Source organism: Oncorhynchus kisutch, linkage group LG14 (genome assembly GCF_002021735.2).
Source record: "Oncorhynchus kisutch isolate 150728-3 linkage group LG14, Okis_V2, whole genome shotgun sequence".
In the NCBI taxonomy this organism is placed as follows: domain Eukaryota; kingdom Metazoa; phylum Chordata; class Actinopteri; order Salmoniformes; family Salmonidae; genus Oncorhynchus; species Oncorhynchus kisutch.
The window spans coordinates 16,659,654-16,680,267 of NC_034187.2; the positions used below are offsets into that span (position 1 = coordinate 16,659,654).

The window sequence follows — 20,614 nt, forward strand, 5'->3', positions numbered from 1 at the left end:
GTGAGGCGTCTGTTTCTCAAACTACACACTAATGTACTTGTCCTCTTGCTCAGTTGTGCACCGGGGCCTCCCACTCTTTCTATTCTGGTTAGAGACAGTTTGCGCTGTTCTGTAAATTGAGTAGTACACAGCGTTGTACGAGATCTTCAGTTTCTTGGCAATTCCCCGCATGGAATAACCTTCACTTCTCAGAACAAGAATAGACTGATAAGTTTCAGTAGAAAGAGCTTTGTTTCTGGCCATTTTGAGCCTGTAATCGAACCCACAAATGCTGATGCTCCAGATACTCAACTCATCTAAAGAAGGACAGTTTTATTGCTTCTTTAAATCAGGACAGTTTTCAGCTGTGCTAACATAATTGCTAAAGGGTTTTCTAATGATCAATTTACCTTTTAAAATTATAAACTTGGATTAGCTAACACAACGTGCCACTGGAACACAGGAGTGATGGTTGCTGATAGGCCTATATAGATATTCCATAAAAAATCTGCCGTTTCCAGCTACAATAGTCATTTACAACATTAACGATCTCTACACTGTATTTCTGATCAATTCGATGTTATTTTATATGGACAAAAAATGTGCTTTTCTTTAAAAAACAAGGACATTTCTAAGTGACCCCAAACCTTTGAACGGTAATATACATTTGAGTTATTTAGCAGACGTTCTTATCCAGAGCGACTTACAGGACCAGTTAAATGGTTAAATGCCTTGCTCAAGGGTACAGAGATTTTGCCTAGTTGGCTTAGGAATTCGAACCAGCGACCTTTCGGTTTCTGGCCCAACGCAAGGCTAAATGGATGTAGCCTATTCTATGCTAGTCCGTGTGTGACCCACCTCTGTCCTTAGTGTCTCCCTCCTGTAGTGACATGCTGGAGTTGCTAGAGCTGGTGTTGGCTTCAAAGCAGTTGGAGTTGGCCGACTCATTATCACCGAGCCCCTCCTGAGACTCCCCAGCTACGCTGTCAACCTCGATGGTGACGTCGCTCTCACTCTTGGTGCTTATAGACTCATCAGGGCTAGGGGCCGAGGTGGGGGAAAAGACTTGTGGAGGAGCAGCTCCACCGGAGGATGGAGGAGGGTTGTTGTGGGTCTGGGGGTGGTGGGAGGAGGCATTGGATGGAGGGGGAGCATGGACCTTCCCTTGGCTCATCATCATTAGGAGGTCTTCTGCTGAGGTCTTGTCCTTCTCATCCAGGTCATCCAAATCCACCTCGTGGCAGACCAGCGCCTCAGGCCCTATCTGGGGCATCAGCTCCTCCTCTGCCCCATAGTCTGGCTGCTCTGACCTGGGCTGACCTCCTGCAACACCTCCCTCTCCTGGACCTCGACACCGCACCTCCGGAGTGAGGGCAGGCATCTCTGTTTTAACCTCCGGCTCTGTTTTACCCTTTGCTGGCTTTAGACACTCCTCTTCTTTCAGTCCCCCCGACTCCAGCCTCTGCTCTGGAGTCGTGGGCCTCGCGCCCGGCGAGTCAGGGGGCCTCGCGCCCGGCGAGTCAGGGGGCCTCGCGCCCGGCGAGTCAGGGGGCCTCGCGCCCGGCGAGTCAGGGGGCCTCGCGCCCGGCGAGTCAGGGGGCCTCGCGCCCGGCGAGTCAGGGGGCCTCGCGCCCGGCGAGTCAGGGGGCCTCGCGCCCGGCGATGCCATTCTGGCAGTATCTTCCCTCCAGTCTAGACGCACCTTCTTGTCCGGCGTCCTGTGGTCGGTGGCTTTACGCTTGGCAACACCTCGCTCCTCCCTGCAGATCTCCTCCTCCGGGGCGGAGTCTGTGTCGGAGTCCATGATGGGGAGGTCGGGCATGCTGGGGAGGTGCTCAGCAGGGAGACAGTGAAGGACCACCATGGGCTCATCCTGTCTCTTTAGGGGGCATGGGCTGGGGAACGACTCCGTCTCAGTGTGGTTGGGAGTGGTGGGTATGTCAGAGCCAGTGTTGTTGGTGTTCCTCTCTGGCTCTCTAACGTTACTTCTACGCGATGCTTTAAGCCTGGGGGATTTCAGGTTAGGGGGGTCTTCCTCCTTGGGTCTGTTGGGTTCAGGGGTCATGGGAGGCGTCTGGGGCTGCTCCTCAGCCTCCACTTTCTCAGGCTCCCTCTCAGGGAGTTTGTCCTCCTGCTGCTGCTCCTTCTCCTTAGGGCTGCTGGGGGGCTGGAGCTGTGCTGCTGCTGCTGCCTGGGCTGCTGCGGCGGCCACTGCCTCTGCTCTTCCTCGCTCCACCCTCAGGTCCTCCTCCTCTTCCTGTTTACGGGCCGTGGCGGGGTCCGTTCTCTCCGCCCATGCAGGCTTCTTCTCCGGCGAATCCTCTGACTCACTGTCCTCGGACGAATTCCCCGACTCATCTAAAAGAAGTAGAAGGGGCACATAAATGGTTAGCTTCCATCCATCAAAAGTCCTGGCTTGAATCGATAAAATAACCATTACTTCCAACACCAAGGCACAGTTTCCCCAGACACAGATTAAGTGTAGTCCTGGACTCAAAATCAAGCCCAATGCAGAATATCCACTGAAAGGGCTACTTTAGTCCAGGACTAGGTTTAATCTGTGTCTGGTAAAACCCACCTCACTTGGCCAGAAACACCCTCTAATCTTCCTTAAATGTCAACTATCATAGTTCTCATAATTAAAGTAGTGACGACACTATACTGCCTCTGCATTTAGAGGTATGTACCTACCATTGGAGTTGGCATCCCTGTCCGAGTCATACATCCCAGAGGTTCTTCTTGTGCGTCGGCGAGGGGTACCTGTTCACAGACAAATTTAATGAATAAAGTTGTAATGATTGATAATAGGTGCAGATTAAGGTGAGGAGAAAAGAAAGCCATGGTTCAGTAACGGGATGCACCCGTGGAGACACGTTACATGCTGGTTTAGGTACAGGTCTCGTACCCTCTCCATTGGGCAGGGGTGATGTGTCAGATTTGCTCTTGCTGCTGGAGCGCCCCTCACGGCTGGGGGTCTTGGAGACGCTGCGGTTGGCACTGGGGGGAGTGGTTCTGAGAAGAGGGCGACCTCTCAACCCACCCAGCTTCCCCTGCTTGTCCTTCTCTCCATCCTCTTTGTTCATGACTTTCTTTTTCTGTTTATATTTTGTTCCGCCCTTGTCGACAGGCCAGATGATCCGATCTGCTTTGACCCACTCATCATACCTATAGAAGGGAAATGAATCTATAAACATTATAGCTAGACTTACTCATACCTATAGAAGGGAAATGAAACCATAAACATTATAGCTAGACTCACTCATACCTATAGAGGGGAAATGAACCCATAAACATTATAGCTAGACTCACTCATACCTATAGAGGGGTAGTGAAACCATAAACATTATAGCTAGACTCACTCATACCTATAGAGGGGAAATGAACCCATAAACATTATAGCTAGACTCACTCATACCTATAGAGGGGTAGTGAAACCATAAACATTATAGCTAGACTCACTCATACCTATAGAGGGGAAATGAAACCATAAACATTATAGCTAGACTCACTCATACCTATAGAGGGGAAATGAACCCATAAACATTATAGCTAGACTCACTCATACCTATAGAGGGGAAATGAACCCATAAACATTATAGCTAGACTCACTCATACCTATAGAGGGGTAGTGAAACCATAAACATTATAGCTAGACTCACTCATACCTATAGAGGGGAAATGAACCCATAAACATTATAGCTAGACTCACTCATACCTATAGAGGGGTAGTGAAACCATAAACATTATAGCTAGACTTTCTCATACCTATAGTAACTATAGAGGGGAAATGAACCCATAAACAGAGCTAGACTCACTCATACCTATAGAGGGGAAATTAACCCATAAACATTAGAGCTTGATTTAAAAGATTTAACCTCTTGGTGTTAGGGGGCAGTATTTTCATTTTTGGGAAAAAAACGTTTCCGTTTTAAACGGGATATTTTGTCAGGACAAGATGCTAGAATATGCATATAATTGACAGCTTTGGATAGAAAACACTAACGTTTCCAAAACTGTAAAGATATTGTCTGTGAGTATAACAGAACTGATGTTGCAGGCGAAAGCCTGAGAAAAATCCAATCCGGAAGTGCCCCAGGTTTTGAAAGCGCTGCGTTCCAATGACTCCCTATTCAGGTGTGAATGTACCATCAACGAGCTTACGCTTTCTACATATTCCCCAAGGTGTCTACAGCATTGTGACGTAGTTTTACGCATTTCTGTTGAAGAATAGCCATAGGCGGCCACATTGCGTAAGTGGTCACATGGTGGCTCCGAGAGAGATTCTCGCGTAAAATACAGAGGTAGCCATTATTCCAATTGGTCCTACTGAAAAACGAATTGTCCCAATGCATATATTATCGAATAGATATTAGAAAAACACCTTGAGGATGGATTCTAAACAACATTTGCCATGTTTCTGTCGATATTATGGAGCTAATTTGGAATATTTTTCGGCATTGTGGTGACCGCAATTTCGGGCGATTTCTCAGCCAAATGTGAAGAACAAACGGAGCTATTTCACCTACAAAAATAATATTTGGGGAAAAATGAACTTTGGCTGTCTACCTGGGAGTCTCGTGAGTGAAAACATCCGAAGTTCAAAGGTAAACGATTTAATTTGATTGCTTTTCTGATTTCCGCGACAAGGTTGCCTGCTGCTAGCAAGGCATAATGCTATGCTAGGCTATGATAAACTTACACAAATGCTTGTCTAGCGATGGCTGTAAAGCATATTTTGAAAATCTGAGATGACAGGGTGATTAACAAAAGGCTAAGCTGTGTTCCAATATATTTCACTTGTGATTTTCATGAATAGGAATATTTATGTCCGTTGCGTTATGTTAATTAGTGTCAGATGATGACAACAGTCCCGTTCACGGGATGGGGTGTCACTACAGGTTAGGCGTCACAAAAAAACACTCAAGCAGCCCGCCCAAGGGTTGCTATGGCAGGAAAATCCTTGCACAACATCGAATGTCAAAGTAACTTCAAAAACAGAGAAATAGAGAAAGGTGGAAAGCTAATACCGAAAATACTGCCATGATCAAGACAACAAATCCTAAAAACACAAATCCCCATCATCTCTTTCAGGTGGGTGAGAATGGAAGTATGTGTCCATGGGTTACCTGACGTTCCAGCCGTAATAGTGTACCAGGTAGAGGACATCTCCGGCATCATCGTTCTCAGTTTTCTTGATATTGGCCTCGTATATCTTCTGGGTCTTCCCTCGGCCGTACTTTACCTTCACCTTCGTCCCGGTCACAGAGTCTTCGGAGTCCTCATCCTCAGCCCTGTAGAGAGACATAGATCAAAACAGGGCCAAAGGAAAAACCTATGCACAGAAAAGCTTTGCCTGACGACTCATGATCCTGAATTTAGTTCCGCTGCTCTATCGACGATCACTGTCTGTTCCTTGTCTGATACTGACATCCTAGAATTTGTTTGTGTGACGTCAAAATAAGTGACGAACAAAACAAATTCAACAGGGTTTAACCAAACAGAGTATCAACGTTGATGACATCATTTTGTAGGACGGCTCTGGCCAAACCGATCAGTTTCTAGGACCAATCAAAACGGTCAGAATGTGTTCGCATTCCAGAAGACGTCAGGGAGGGAGGAAAATCCAGGGCCTTGTTCAGAGTTGACCAACAATCTCGAATGTTGCATATAGAAATGCCATGAATAGAGCCAATGTGATTCCTTATTCTACATGTCAGAGGCATGTTTGATCTAAAATGTTCCGTCCTGCTGAACACTCCCCAGACTCACTGTAGAGAAAGAACATTAGTGGGCCAGGGCGTTTGGTCCTGAGCAATGTGGATGGGTAGCCAGGCAACATAAAAGTTGTCCCAAATACCCTTTTAGTAACCCAACCCATCCTTACGGTGCCCATTCACAAAAATAAAGCTAGCTGCTTATCTTTAGCTGCTCACCCTTGCCTAAAATATCCCTAATCATGACTTGAATCATAAAGGTGATTGTGTAAAAAACAGCCGTTGTTAGCTAGCCTCCAAAAGCAGGTAAAAAAAAAGAAGCCGTTGCTAGCTAGTCTCCAAAAGCAGGTTACTATCACCATTAACACTAGTTCAAAGCTTCAGAAAATATTCATACCCCTTGACTGATTCCACAGTGTTACAGCCTGAATCCAACATGTATTAAATGTATTTATCACCCATCGACACACAATACCCCATAAAACTGAAAACGTTGTTTAAATGTTTGCAAATTTATTGAAAATAAAATATCTAATTTACAGAAGTATTCACACCTGAGTCATTACTTAGTAAAAGCACAGATGCGAGTGTCTGGGTAAGTCTAAGCGCTTCCAACACCTGGATTGTGCAACATTTGCCCATTTTTCTTTTCAAAATGCATCAAGCTCTCTCAAATTTGTTGTTGATCTTTGCTAGACAACCATTTCGAGTCTTGTCATAGATTTTAAGTAGATTTAAATCAAAACTGTTCCTTGGCCACTCAGGAACATTGTCTTTTTGGTAAGCAGCTCTAGTGTAGATTTGACCTTGTGTTTTAGGTTATTGTTCTGCTGAAAGGGGAATTTATCTACCAGTGTCTAGAAGAAAGCTGACTGAACCAGGTTTTCCTCTAGGATTTGACCTGTGCTTTGAGCCATACGGTTTATATTTTTATCCTGAAAAACTCCCCAGTTGTTAACAATTTCAAGCATACCAAATAACATGATGCAGCCAACACTCTGCTTGAAAATATGGAGAGTCGTACTCAGTAATGTGTTGTATTAGATTTGCCCCAAACATAACACTTTGTGTTCAGGACAAAAAGTTTATTGGTTTGCAGTATTACTTATTGCAAACAGGATGCATGTTTTGGAACATCTGCACAGGCTTCCTGCTTTTACCTGTCAATTAGGTTCGTATTGTGGAGTACCTACAATGTTGTTGATCCATCCTCAGTTTTTTCATTTTATTATTTTATTTCACCTTTATTTAACCAGGTAGGCTAGTTGAGAACAAGTTCTTATTTACAACTGCGACCTGGCCAAGATAAAGCAAAGCAGTGTGACAGAAACAGAGTTACAAGTTGACTAAACAAGCGTACTGTCAATAACACAATAGAAAAATAATAAAGTCTATATACAGTGTGTGCAAATGACATCAGGAGGTATGGCAATAAATAGCCCATAGTAGCAAAATAATTACAATTTAGCAGATTAAAACACTGGAGTGATAGATGAGCAGATGATGGTGTGTAAGTAGTGATACTGGTGTGCAAAAGAGCAGCAAAGTAAATACAAACAATATGGGGACGAGGTAGGTAGATTGGGTGGGCTATTTACAGATTGACTATGTACTGCTGCAGCGATCGGTTAGCTGCTCAGATTGCTGATGTTTAAAGTTTAAAAACAATCTACAATGAATCCTTTTTTTAAATTATGGTTGAAACAAAATTTGGAAAATGTCAAGGGGTGTGAATACTTTCTGAAGGCACTGTAGTTGGAGCAGCTGACAGCTTGACAGAACCTTGTTCATAAAGACGCAAACGCTAATTTTCATCAAAACTCTGGGCAGGACACATTGGCTTTACCCTGGTATGCCAGGCTACTCAAAGGTTCTCTACAGACTCATTTTCTGTGATCAAACAAAAGCATCCTGCAGTAACGTCACAAAAGAACCTTGGGCCCCATGTAGAGCCATCACAACGAGGCTCTCAAACGCAGTGAAGAAGCTGTCAGCCAGTACTACTGGCACTACTCCAATTTCACATGATAGAAATGGGACGCATTCATTAGTTCACACCGTAGCAAAATGTTTTGCAACAAAAATGTGAGTTTCTTATTGGGTAAGTCTTCTCTCCCTGTTTCGGTCAGTTTGGATCTTAGTGAATACAGTGAGCTCTGCACGCTACTGCAAAAGAAATGAGCTGTTTCTAAAACTATTAAAATAATGTCTGAAACTATAACAGAATTGATATGGCAGACAAAAATCATAAGGAAAAAAAATAAGTTCTGGTTGGTTTGAGGTCCAAGGCTCTGACAATGGAAAGCAAAGGTCCTATGTAATTCCGGCTCCCAGATTTCAATTCCTATGGCTTCCACTAGATGTCAACAGTCTTCATTCAAGGTTTCAGGCTTGTTTATTGAAAAACAAGCAAGAATTTTGAGTTTTTGTGAAGAGAGCACCGAAACAATATCAGCGAGGAAGAGGGCGTGCGCTTACAAATTTTACTTTTCTATTGAACATACTACTTTCCGTATGAAATATTATAGTTAATTGACATTTTAGGGTACCTGAGGATTGTATAAAAACGTTGTTTGACTTGTTTGGACGAAGTTTAGCGGTAGCTTTTTCGACTCCTTTGTCTGCATGTTGAACGAGTGGATTACTGAAATCGATGGTGCCAACTAAACTGACCTTTTGAAAGATAAAGGATTTTATCTAACAAAACAACCATTCATGTTGTAGCTGGGACCCTTGGGATTGCAAACAGAGGAAGATCTTCAAAAGTAAGTGATTTATTTAAATCGCCATTTGTGATTTTGTGAAGCCTGTGCTGGTTGAAAAATATGTTGATGTGGGGCGCCGTCAGACAATCGCATGGTATGCTTTCCCTGTAAAGCCTATTGTAAATCGGACAATTCAGTTAGATTAACAAGAATGTAAGCTTTTAAATGATATAAGATACTTATGTTGATGAATGTTTAATATTATTTATTTGAATTGCGCGCCCTCCAATTTCACCAGATGTTGTCGACTGGTGTCCCGCTAGCGTTTTTAATATTACACTGTTATATGTTTCATTAACATTTAACTAAGCATGCCTCTCCTTAATGTCAATATGTCTTGTCCATTTCTGTTCTGGTTAGTGTTTATTGGCTTATTTCACTGTAGAGCCTCTAGTCCTGCTCACTATACCTTATCCAACCTATTAGTTCCACCACCCACACATGCAATGACATCTCCTGGTTTCAACGATGTTTCTAGAGACAATATCTCTCTCTTCATCACTCAATACCTAGGTTTACCTCCACTGTATTCACATCCTACCATACATTTGTCTGTACATTATACCTTGATGCTATTTTATCGCCCCCAGAAACCTCCTTTTACTCTATGTTCCAGACGTTCTAGACGACCAATTCTCATAGCTTTTAGCCGTACCCTTATTCTACTCCTCCTATGTTCCTCTGGCGATGTAGAGGTGAATCCAGGCCCTGCAGTGCCTAGCTCCACTCCTATTCCCCAGGCGCTCTCTTTTGACGACTTCTGTAACCGTAATAGCCTTGGTTTCATGCATGTTAACATTAGAAGCCTCCTCCCTAAGTTTGTTCTATTCACTGCTTTAGCACACTCTGCCAACCCGGATGTTCTAGCTGTGTCTGAATCCTGGCTTAGGAAGACCACCAAAAACTCAGACATTTTAATTCCAAACTACAACATTTTCAGACAAGATAGAACTGCCAAAGGGGGCGGTGTTGCAATCTACTGCAAAGATAGCCTGCAGAGTTCTGTCCTACTATCCAGGTCTGTACCCAAACAATTTGAACTTCTACTTTTAAAAATCCACCTCTCTAAAAACAAGTCTCTCACCGTTGCCGCCTGCTATAGACCACCCTCTGCCCCCAGCTGTGCTCTGGACACCATATGTGAACTGATTGCCCCCCATCTATCTTCAGAGTTCGTGCTGCTAGGCGACCTAAACTGGAACATGCTTAACACCCCAGCCATCCTACAATCTAAACTTGATGCCCTCAATCTCACACAAATAATCAATGAACCTACCAGGTACCTCCCCAAAACCTTAAACACGGGCACCCTCATAGATATCATCCTAACCAACTTCCCCTCTAAATACACCTCTGCTGTCTTCAACCAAGATCTCAGCGATCACTGCCTCATTGCCTGCATCCGTAATGGGTCAGCGGTCAAACGACCTCCACTCATCACTGTAAAACGCTCCCTGAAACACTTCTGCGAGCAGGCCTTTCTAATCGACCTGGCCGGGGTATCCTGGAAGGATATTGATCTCATCCCGTCAGTAGAGGATGCCTGGATATTTTAAAAAAATGCCTTCCTAACCATCTTAAATAAACATGCCCCATTTAAGAAATTTAGAACCAGGAACAGATATAGCCCTTGGTTCTCCCCAGACCTGACTGCCCTTAACCAACACAAAAACATCCTATGGCGTTCTGCATTAGCATCGAACAGCCCCCGTGATATGCAGCTGTTCAGGGAAGCTAGAAATCATTATACACAGGCAGTTAGAAAAGCCAAGGCTAGCTTTTTCAAGCAGAAATTTGCTTCCTGCAACACTAACTCAAAAAAGTTCTGGGACACTAAAGTCCATGGAGAATAAGAACACCTCCTCCCAGCTGCCCACTGCACTGAAGATAGGAAACACTGTCACCACTGATAAATCCACCATAATTGAGAATTTCAATAAGCATTTTTCTACGGCTGGCCATGCTTTCCACCTGGCTACTCCTACCCCGGACAACAGCACTGCACTCCCAACAGCAACTCGCCCAAGCCTTCCCCATTTCTCCTTCTCCCAAATCCATTCAGCTGATGTTCTGAAAGAGCTGCAAAATCTGGACCCCTACAAATCAGCCGGGCTAGACAATCTGGACCCTTTCTTTCTAAAATTATCTGCCGAAATTGTTGCCACCCCTATTACTAGCCTGTTCAACCTCTCTTTCGTGTCGTCTGAGATTCCCAAAGATTGGAAAGCAGCTGCGGTTATCCCCCTCTTCAAAGGGGGGGACACTCTTGACCCAAACTGCTACAGACCTATATCTATCCTACCGTGCCTTTCTAAGGTCTTCGAAAGCCAAGTCAACAAACAGATTACCGACCATTTCGAATCTCACCATACCTTCTCTGCTATGCAATCCGGTTTCAGAGCTGGTCATGGGTGCACCTCAGCCACGCTCAAGGTCCTAAACGATATCTTAACCGCCATCGATAAGAAACATTACTGTGCAGCCGTATTCATGGATCTGGCCAAGGCTTTCGACTCTGTCAATCACCATATCCTCATCGGCAGACTCGACAGCCTTGGTTTCTCAAATGATTGCCTCACCTGGTTCACCAACTACTTCTCTGATAGAGTTCAGTGTGTCAAATCGGAGGGTCTGCTGTCCGGACCTCTGGCAGTCTATGGGGGTGCCACAGGGTTCAATTCTTGGACCGACTCTCTTCTCTGTATACATCAATGAGGTCGCTCTTGCTGCTGGTGAGTCCCTGATCCACCTCTACGCAGACGACACCATTCTGTATACTTCCGGCCCTTCTTTGGACACTGTGTTAACAACCCTCCAGGCAAGCTTCAATGCCATACAACTCTCCTTCCGTGGCCTCCAATTGCTCTTAAATACAAGTAAAACTAAATGCATGCTCTTCAACCGATCGCTACCTGCACCTACCCGCCTGTCCAACATCACTACTCTGGACGGCTCTGACTTAGAATACATGGACAACTACAAATACTTAGGTGTCTGGTTAGACTGTAAACTCTCCTTCCAGACCCATATCAAACATCTCCAATCCAAAGTTAAATCTAGAATTGGCTTCCTATTTCGCAACAAAGCATCCTTCACTCATGCTGCCAAACATACCCTTGTAAAACTGACCATCCTACCAATCCTCGACTTTGGCGATGTCATTTACAAAATAGCCTCCAATACCCTACTCAACAAATTGGATGCAGTCTATCACAGTGCAATCCGTTTTATCACCAAAGCCCCATATACTACCCACCATTGCGACCTGTACGCTCTCGTTGGCTGGCCCTCGCTTCATACTCGTCGCCAAACCCACTGGCTCCATGTCATCTACAAGACCCTGCTAGGTAAAGTCCCCCCTTATCTCAGCTCGCTGGTCACCATAGCATCTCCCACCTGTAGCACACGCTCCAGCAGGTATATCTCTCTAGTCACCCCCAAAACCAATTCTTTCTTTGGCCGCCTCTCCTTCCAGTTCTCTGCTGCCAATGACTGGAACGAACTACAAAAATCTCTGAAACTGGAAACACTTATCTCCCTCACTAGCTTTAAGCACCAACTGTCAGAGCAGCTCACAGATTACTGCACCTGTACATAGCCCACCTATAATTTAGCCCAAACAACTACCTCTTTCCCAACTGTATTTAATTTTAATTAATTTATTTATTTTGCTCCTTTGCACCCCATTATTTTTTATTTCTACTTTGCACATTCTTCCATTGCAAAACTACCATGCCAGTATTTTACTTGCTATATTGTATTTACTTTGCCATCGTGGCCTTTTTTGCCTTTACCTCCCTTCTCACCTCATTTGCTCACATTGTATATAGACTTGTTTATACTGCATTATTGACTGTATGTTTGTTTTTACTCCATGTGTAACTCTGTGTCGTTTTATCTGTCGAACTGCTATGCTTTATCTTGGCCAGGTCGCAATTGTAAATGAGAACCTGTTCTCAACTTGCCTACCTGGTTAAATAAAGGTGAAATAAATCAAATAAAAAAACTGTACCCTTCTCCAACTCTCCTCTCGCTGTCCTCATCCTCCCCTTCGTCCTCAGACTCTTTATCGGACTCCTCCAGACGTCGGCTGCATCCATTCCCCTGGGTGTCCCCTCCGTCTGACCTGCTGCTCTCTTTTTGACCACCCGTCTCCTCTCCGCTGGTCTCGCCCACACCCAGACCACTCGGCTCCTGCTCTTTGATCTTCTCCAGCATGACAGGCTCCTTCACCTCAGCTTTGACCGGGGTCACAGTGCACCGTCTCCTCCCCTGAGGGAAAGGATAGAGAAGAGATTAGTGTCTGGAACTCAGGGGGAAAAAAACTATATAGTACAGCGCTTTCACACTTTCTCCTTGGATCTTCCGCAAAACGCATCGGATGAAAAGATCAGAGGGGATGAACCCCAGTTCAATTCATTTTGAGAAGGCGAATTGGGAGGAAATCTAAGAGTTTGAAAAAGTAAATCAGCACAAAGGACAAAAGTTGCTTTTGAGAACTCCTAACCCTGGGAGAGGCGATATCTTTGTGGCTCTCTTTGTCGCTCTCACTCCCCGACTCAGCCTCCTCCTGGGAAGGCTTGTCCTCTGTGGCTGCAGCAGACTCATTCTGGACGGGTGGTGTTGGGCTCTTGCCAACCTTGTCTTTGTCCTTCACCTTCACCTCAGGGACCTGGGCAGCCTTCTGCTCTGTCTGGGACTGGGAGGACTGGGGTGCTGGACGAGCCTCGTTGTGGTGGATGGTCCTGAACACGATGCAGGCTGAGCGGCAGTACTCCTCGAAGCCATACAGGTACCTACACACACACACAGTAAATGTCACTCACCACACACTTCTAAATAATCTTGGTGCAAAAAACGGAAATATCCATCAATCAAATGTATTTATATAGCCTTATAGTAATCCGTCCTAGAAGACCGTTTCAATTTATCATGCCAAGACGTTGAGTGCATTTCTCAACATCAACGCAAATGACTCAGCTTCAAAAGAAAGACGTGTCTGGTAAAGAGTGCTTGTCAGTCTGAGTGAAGTGAATCAGCACCTACTTTCTGTAGGCAGTCTTCACATTGTAGGAGGCAGCAGAGTTTAGGATGGGAATGCCCAGGTCCATGTAGATTTGTTTCCACACAGATCCACTTTCAATCTGCAAATAACAACGATCAACGTAACATATGAATAATCATTCATGTAGGCCACGCTATATCAAGAATATCTTCAACAAAACAAACAGGGAGGTAAGTGAGACAAAACGCTACCAACATCACTTGATCGAGAAGCAGTCCAAATTGTTAAGTCATTTCAGGCCTATTGTTTTCTATGCCCTCATAACAGCTGACGTGCAGAACACCAGCCAGACAGCCCCATCCATGACCTTCATAGTCCACTAAAAAGCTACATGCTGCAATTCTGCTTATAGAGGCAGAGGAGAGACAAAGCTTGAGAGAACGGGCTGTTCACATTAGATGAGACCAGACAGTCTGCCTGCCTGCCACTGCAGTGAGGAGAACTCGGATGAAAGAGGCAGGGGGGTGTTAGCTGTACAGATGAGATGCACTCACTTTGTCACAGCCCCCCTGCTGGTAGACTAGCCTGAAGAGCTTGAAGAGGTTCAGATCCTTGTAGCCGAGCACAGGAGGCTTGTTAATTGGTGTCCCTGAGGAGGAGATGTGGAGAAGAGCAGTAAGAAGAAAAGTAGCACATTCTAGGGCATTCTAAATCACAGGAACATCGTTCTTATTTCATATGTTGTCGTTGAATGACTGATAAGGATGCATTGTGTGATAAAAAAACTGCAGTGAAATCAAATGAAGGATGGATGGGGCATTCAGAGCCAGAGCCGGGATGGTAGTGTGTGTGCGCTTGCAGTAAAGTGGTGTGCGCTGTAAAAGTCATGAAAGATCACCAATGGGCCCTGGTCAAAAGTAGGGCACTATATAGGAAATAGGGTGCTATTTGAGACAGACAGGGAAAACACAGGAAGATAAACGGGACAGGGCTGAAGGCTCACCTCGATCCTCCATGAACTTATACAACTGCTGCAGGAAGTGATCCCTCTCCTCTGGGTCTGCCTCATCCTCAGGCTGCTGGGAAGGTAAACGTAACACTCCTTAGTTAAAATAGGCAAATGAGGCATCAACCGACGATATCTTGTGTTAGTCATTAACTGTCAGCGACTGTGCTGTTATTCTGACAAGGTCTCTCGACAAACATATTTTTGTCCTAAATACAAATAATTTTATAAAATAAAAAAGGTAGTTTTTAAAGAGACGGAAGACAATGAAAAGCTGTGAGTAGACAAGAAGGAATGCAAGTAAAACCAATCAGTCCTGACATAGCTACATTCCTGTAGAGTTAGCAATGCTATTATTTACATAAGCATTTGTATTGAGCTCAGGTGCACTCTGTTTCCATTGATCATCCTTGAGTTGTTTCTACAACTTGATTGGAGTCCACCCGAGGTAAATTCAATTGATTGGACATGATTTGGAAAGGCACACACCTGTCTATATAAGGTCCCTCAGTTGACAGTACATGTCAGAGCAAAAACCAAGCCATGATGTCGAAGGAATTGTCCGTAGAGCGCCGAGACAGGAATATGCCGAGGTACGGATCAAGTGAAGGGTTGCAAAACATTTATGCAGGATTGAAGGTCCAAGAACAGTGGCCTTCATCATTCTTAAATGGAAGAAGTTATGGACCCCCAAGAGTATTCCTTAGAGCTTGCCGCCCGGACAAACTGAGCAATCGAGGGAGAAGAGTCTTGGTCAGGGAGATGACCAAGAATCCGATGGTCACTGACAGAGCTCTAGAGTTCCTTTCTGGAGATATAAAAAACTTCCAGAAGGACGACCATCTCCGCAGCACTCCATCAATCAGGCTTTTATGGTAGAGTGGCCAGATGGAAGCCACGCCTCAGTAAAAAAGGCAGATGACAGCTTGCTTGGAGTCTGCAAAAATGTACCTATAAAACTCAGACCATGAGAAACAAGAGTCTCTGGCCTGATGAAACTAAGATTGAAACAAACTACTTCGACTGAATACCAAGCGTCACGTCTGGAGAACACCGTAGGGATGGTGCCAGGTTAAGCATGGTGGTGCAGCATCATGCTGTGGGGAAATATTTTGGTTAAACTATCCCCAATTCAATGGAATTGCAACCCTCTGCATGAACAGTGCATTACTCCTTCACGTGCAGTGCACTCTTCCATCACATGTGCAGCTGATCATCAAGATATTGCACACTAATGAGACGCTATAGAGCCCACACTACTACACTGTCTGAGCCAAGGACTACATGCTTTCTGCTAAGTTTCGATTACAATACTGGGTGGGGTGAATATATTTTATGACATAGATAATTTTTTGTTAACTAGTAAATAGTAGGCTACAGCAAAGTGTATGTAAATCATTTCTAACTTGTTAACAATTTATGCTAGTTAGTTTTTGATTCCGGTGTGGGTTTTCGCTTGCTTGAGCCTGCTAACGGAGAAGTGTTAATTCTCCTGTTTCCATACATTCTTACAAAGGAGTTGTTTAAGGAGTTGTTTAATCTAATGACAACTATTTCTAAACATGGGGCCTCCCGGGTGGCGCAGTGGTTAAGGGCGCTGTACTGCAGTGCCAGCTGTGCCATCAGAGACTCTGGGTTCGCGCTCAGGCTCTGTCGTAACCGGCCGCGACCCGGAGGTCCATGGGGCGACGCACAATTGGCCTAGCGTCGTCCGGGTTAGGGAGGGCTTGGTCGGTAGGGATGTCCTTGTCTCATTGCGCACCAGTGACTCCTGTGGCGGGCCGGGCGCAGTGCGCGCTAACCAAGGTTGGTGTTTCCTCCGACACATTGGTGCGGCTGGCTTCCAGGTTGGATGCGCGCTGTGTTAAGAAGCAGTGCGGCTAGGTTGGGTTGTGTATCGGAGGACGCATGACTTTCAACCTTCGTGTCTCCCGTGCCCGTACGGGAGTTGTAGCGATGAGACAAGTAGGTAGCTACTAAAACAATTGGACACCATGAAATTGGGGAGAAAAAAAAAGTTTAAAAAAATATATATATATATATATTTCTGTACATGGAATTGTATTTGGTTTTATTACTCATTTTATTCTAATCTTTACAGGAAAATGCCACAGGCACTATCTGATGTGTGGAGACATTTCACTGCAGCTAATGTAGCAGGAAAAGCTATGTACATTTGCAAATACTGTGCCAAATCACGTGACGAACGCAACAAAGATGCCAAATCATTCAGCCAAGTGCATAAAGTTCCCTCAGCGCTCACAGCAAGCAACCTCTGACAAAAGTCCCTCTACTTCTATTTTAGGTGAAAATGATGAATCTGACAGCTCATGGTCCTCCTGGAATCAGAAGGTTTTTTGACTCAATGGAGGAACTTATTCAGAGAAATGCCGATGAATGTCTTGCTCAAGCTGTGTATGCAACTGGTTCACCTCTGATGCTCACAGGTAATGTGTATTGGAAGAGATTTCTGAATGTTCTTTGCCCAGCATACACCCCTCCAACCAGGCATGCTTTATGTACTCATTTGCTGGATGCAGAGTTCAAGTGAAGGTCAAGCAAATCAGAGAAAGCAGACTGTATTGCAAACATCTCTGATGGGTGGTCAAATGTTTGTGGGCAAGGAATAATTATCTACATCATCTCCACCCCTCAACCAGTATTCTACAAGAGCACAGACCTCAACCAGTATTCTACCAGAGCACAGACACAATGGACAACAGACACCAGTCTCTACATTGCAGATGAGTTGAAAGCAGTCAAATGACATTGGACCACAGAAGGTATTTGCACTGGTGACAGACAATGTTGAGAACATGAAGGCTGCTTGGTCTAAAGTAGAGTCCTACCCTCACATCACACTCATTGATGTGCTGCTCATGCATTGAATCTGCTCCTCAAGGACATCATGGATACACTCTACAAGAGAGCCAAGGAACTGGTTAGGTATGTGAAGGGTCATCAAGTTATAGCAGCAATCTACCTCACCAAGCATGAGAAGAATAAGATCACCACATCGAAGCTGCCCAACAACACCCGTTGGGGTGGTGTTGTCATCATGTTTGACAGTCTCCTGGAGGGAAGGAGTCTCTGAAGATGATCCTCCTAGATTATGTATTTTGGGAGTGGTAAGCAAGCCTGAAACCTATATCAGTAGCCATTGCATGGATTGAGAGACAATGCCACCCTGTCTGATGTTCAGACTCTGCTTGCAGATGTTAGAGAACAAATCCGTACTGCCGTGCCCACTTCACTGTTGCTCCAAGCAGAGGAAACTGCAGTTCTGAAATACATCATAAAGCGTGGACATCTGCCTGAAGCCCATACACGCCACAGCGTACATGTTGGACTCCAATTACGCTGGCAAGAGCATCCTGTCTGATGCAGAGATCAACCAGGCCTATGGTGTCATCACTACCGTGTCTCGCCACCTTGGCCTGGATGAGGGCAACGTTCTTGGCAGTCCGACGAAGTCCACTTCCAAGCAAGGGCTTGGGGATGGAGATGCAATATGTCAGTCGTGCCAACATATCTCATCAGCCACCTGGTGGAAGGGACTTTCCACTGTTGCCTCCATCATCCTTCAAATCCCACCAAAATTGGCCGCCTCAGAGCGCAACTGGTCCTTGTTTGGGAACACACACACCAAAGCACGCAACAGGCTGACCAATACAAGGGTTGAAAAATTGGTAGCCATCCTCCACAAGATTGGAAGGTGACAGTGAAGATAGGGCCTCAGAGTCTGATGCTCAAGATGTGGACATTGAGGTGGTCCAGGGAGAAGACATGGAATCCTGAGAGGAAGACAACCAAAGCTTTCATTTCTAGACTATCATTTTACAGATGCATGTTGAAAACGCTTTTTTGAGAGATGCGATGGATTATTCGGGACCATTCAATATTCTCTTTTGTAGTTCAGGGAAATCATCCCATGTTAAGGGTCAACTCATTTAATTCAAGTTCAATTTGTAACTAATTATTTCATTTTTTTCTATTGGAAGGATTTAGTCATTGGCAATTATGTCTACTTATGATAAGTTAAAGGTTTATGTTCGTCTCCATATATGGTAAATAGATTTAATGCAAAAAACATCTACATCAAATGGTATTAATTCAATACAGTTGAAGTCGGAAGTTTACACACACTTTGGAGGAGTAATTAAAACAAGTTTTTCAACCACTCCACAAATGTCTTGTTAACAACATATCGTTTTGGCATGTCAGTTAGGACATTACTTTGTGAATGGCAAGTCATTTTTACAACAATTGTTGACAGACAGATTATTTCCCCGTATCACAATTCCAGTCGGTCAGAAGTTTACATGCACTAAGTTGACTGTGCATTTAAACAGCTTGGAAAATTCCAGAAAATTATGTCATGGCTTTAGAAGCTTCTGATAGGCTAATTGACATCATTTGAGTCAATTGGAGGTGTACCTGTGGATGTATTTCAAGGCCTACCTTGAAATACATCCACAGGTACACCTCCAATTGAGCCACTGGCAGTGGCTCACTGCTCGAAAAAAAAACGGCATATAAAAGCAAGACTACGATTTGCAAATACATTTAAACTCAGTTAAGGTGGATGTAAACTTCTGACTTCAAATGTATTTCCGTTATTCCCACGGAAAGTTTTCACCTCTGAAAATTCCCCAAAATGTGCAACCCTGTAAATGCTTATAATTTAGTGGTTTACACAGTTCCAAATGGTCAGAAAATTATATGCTAATCTAACGGCCCTTCTTTGGACACTGCGCTAACAAACCTTCAAACGAGCTTCAATGCCATACAACACTCACTCAGAGTTCTCCAACTGCTTTTAAGTGCATGCTCTTCAACTGATTGCTGCCCGCACCCTCCCGCCCAACTAGCATCACTACTCTGGACAGGTCTGACCTAGAACACAGTGGGGCAAAAAAGTATTTAGTCAGCCACCAATTGTGCAAGTTCTCCCACTTAAAAAGATGAGGCCTGTAATTTTCATCATAGATACACTTCAACTATGACACACAAAATGAGAGAAAATCACATTGTAGGATTTTTTATGAATTTATTTGCAAATGGTGGAAAATAAGTATTTGGTCAATAACAAACGTTTCTCAATACTTTGTTATATACCTTTTGTTGGCAATGACAGAGGTCAAACGTTTTCTGTAAGTCTTCACAAGGTTTTCACACACTGTTGCTGGTATTTTGGCCCATTCCTCCATGCAGATCTCCTCTAGAGCAGTGATGTTTTGGGGCTGGTGCTGGGCAACACAGACTTTCAACTCCCTCCAAAGATTTTCTATGGGGTCGAGATCTGGAGACTGGCTAGGCCACTCCAGGACCTTGAAATGCTTCTTACGAAGCCACTCCTTCGTTGCCGGGCGGTGTGTTTGGGATCATTGTCATGCTGAAAGACCCAGCCACGTTTCATCTTCAATGCCCTTGCTGATGGAAGTTTTCACTCAAAAATTCACGATACATGGCCCCATTCTTTCCTTTACACGGATCAGTCGTCCTGGTCCCTTTGCAGAAAAACAGCCCAAAGCATGATGTTTCCACCCCCATGCTTCACAGTAGGTATGGTGTTCTTTGGATGCAACTCAGCATTCTTTGTCCTCCAAACACGACGAGTTGAGTTTTTACCAAAAGTTTTATTTTGGTTTCATCTGACCATATGGCACTCTCCCAATCTTCTTCTGGATCATCCAAATGCTCTCTAGCAAACTTCAGACGGGCCTGGACATGTACTGGCTTAAGCAGGGGGACATGTCTGGCACTGCAGGATTTGAGTCCCTGGCTGCATAGTGTGTTACTGATGGTAGGCTTTGTTACTTTGGTCCCAGCTCTCTGCAGGTCATTCACTAGGTCCCCCCGTGTGGTTCTGGGATTTTTGCTCACCGTTCTTGTGATCATTTTGACGCCACTGGGTGAGATCTTGCGTGGAGCCCCAGATCGAGGGAGATTATCAGTGTTCTTGTATGTCTTCCATTTCCTAATAATTGCTCCCACAGTTGATTTCTTCAAACCAAGCTGCTTACCTATTGTAGATTCAGCCTTCCCAGCCTGGTGCAGGTCTACAATGTTGTTTCTGGTGTCCTTTGACAGCTCTTTGGTCTTGGCCATAGTGGAGTTTGGAGTGTGACTGTTTGAGGTTGTG

The 20,614-nt window shown here is 44.6% G+C and overlaps 1 protein-coding gene across 5 annotated transcripts in view; it reads right to left on the minus strand.

Annotated features, from left to right (window-relative positions):
• The window catches only part of LOC109904251 (AT-rich interactive domain-containing protein 4A), a 52,614-nt gene that overhangs the window by 6,583 nt on the left and 25,417 nt on the right, over positions 1-20,614 (minus strand). For 4 of the 5 annotated variants that reach the window (XM_031787931.1, XM_031787930.1, XM_031787928.1 and 1 more), the window contains exons 12-20: positions 14,467-14,542; positions 14,018-14,112; positions 13,505-13,602; positions 12,966-13,254; positions 12,471-12,730; positions 5,106-5,270; positions 2,885-3,144; positions 2,671-2,739; positions 838-2,337 (exon numbers count right to left, since the gene is read on the minus strand). In XM_031787931.1, the coding sequence (XP_031643791.1) occupies positions 838-2,337; positions 2,671-2,739; positions 2,885-3,144; positions 5,106-5,270; positions 12,471-12,730; positions 12,966-13,254; positions 13,505-13,602; positions 14,018-14,112; positions 14,467-14,542 (2,812 nt within the window). The remainder of the gene's footprint in view (positions 1-837; positions 2,338-2,670; positions 2,740-2,884; positions 3,145-5,105; positions 5,271-12,470; positions 12,731-12,965; positions 13,255-13,504; positions 13,603-14,017; positions 14,113-14,466; positions 14,543-20,614) is intronic. The other variant, XM_031787932.1, reaches the window with a different exon arrangement.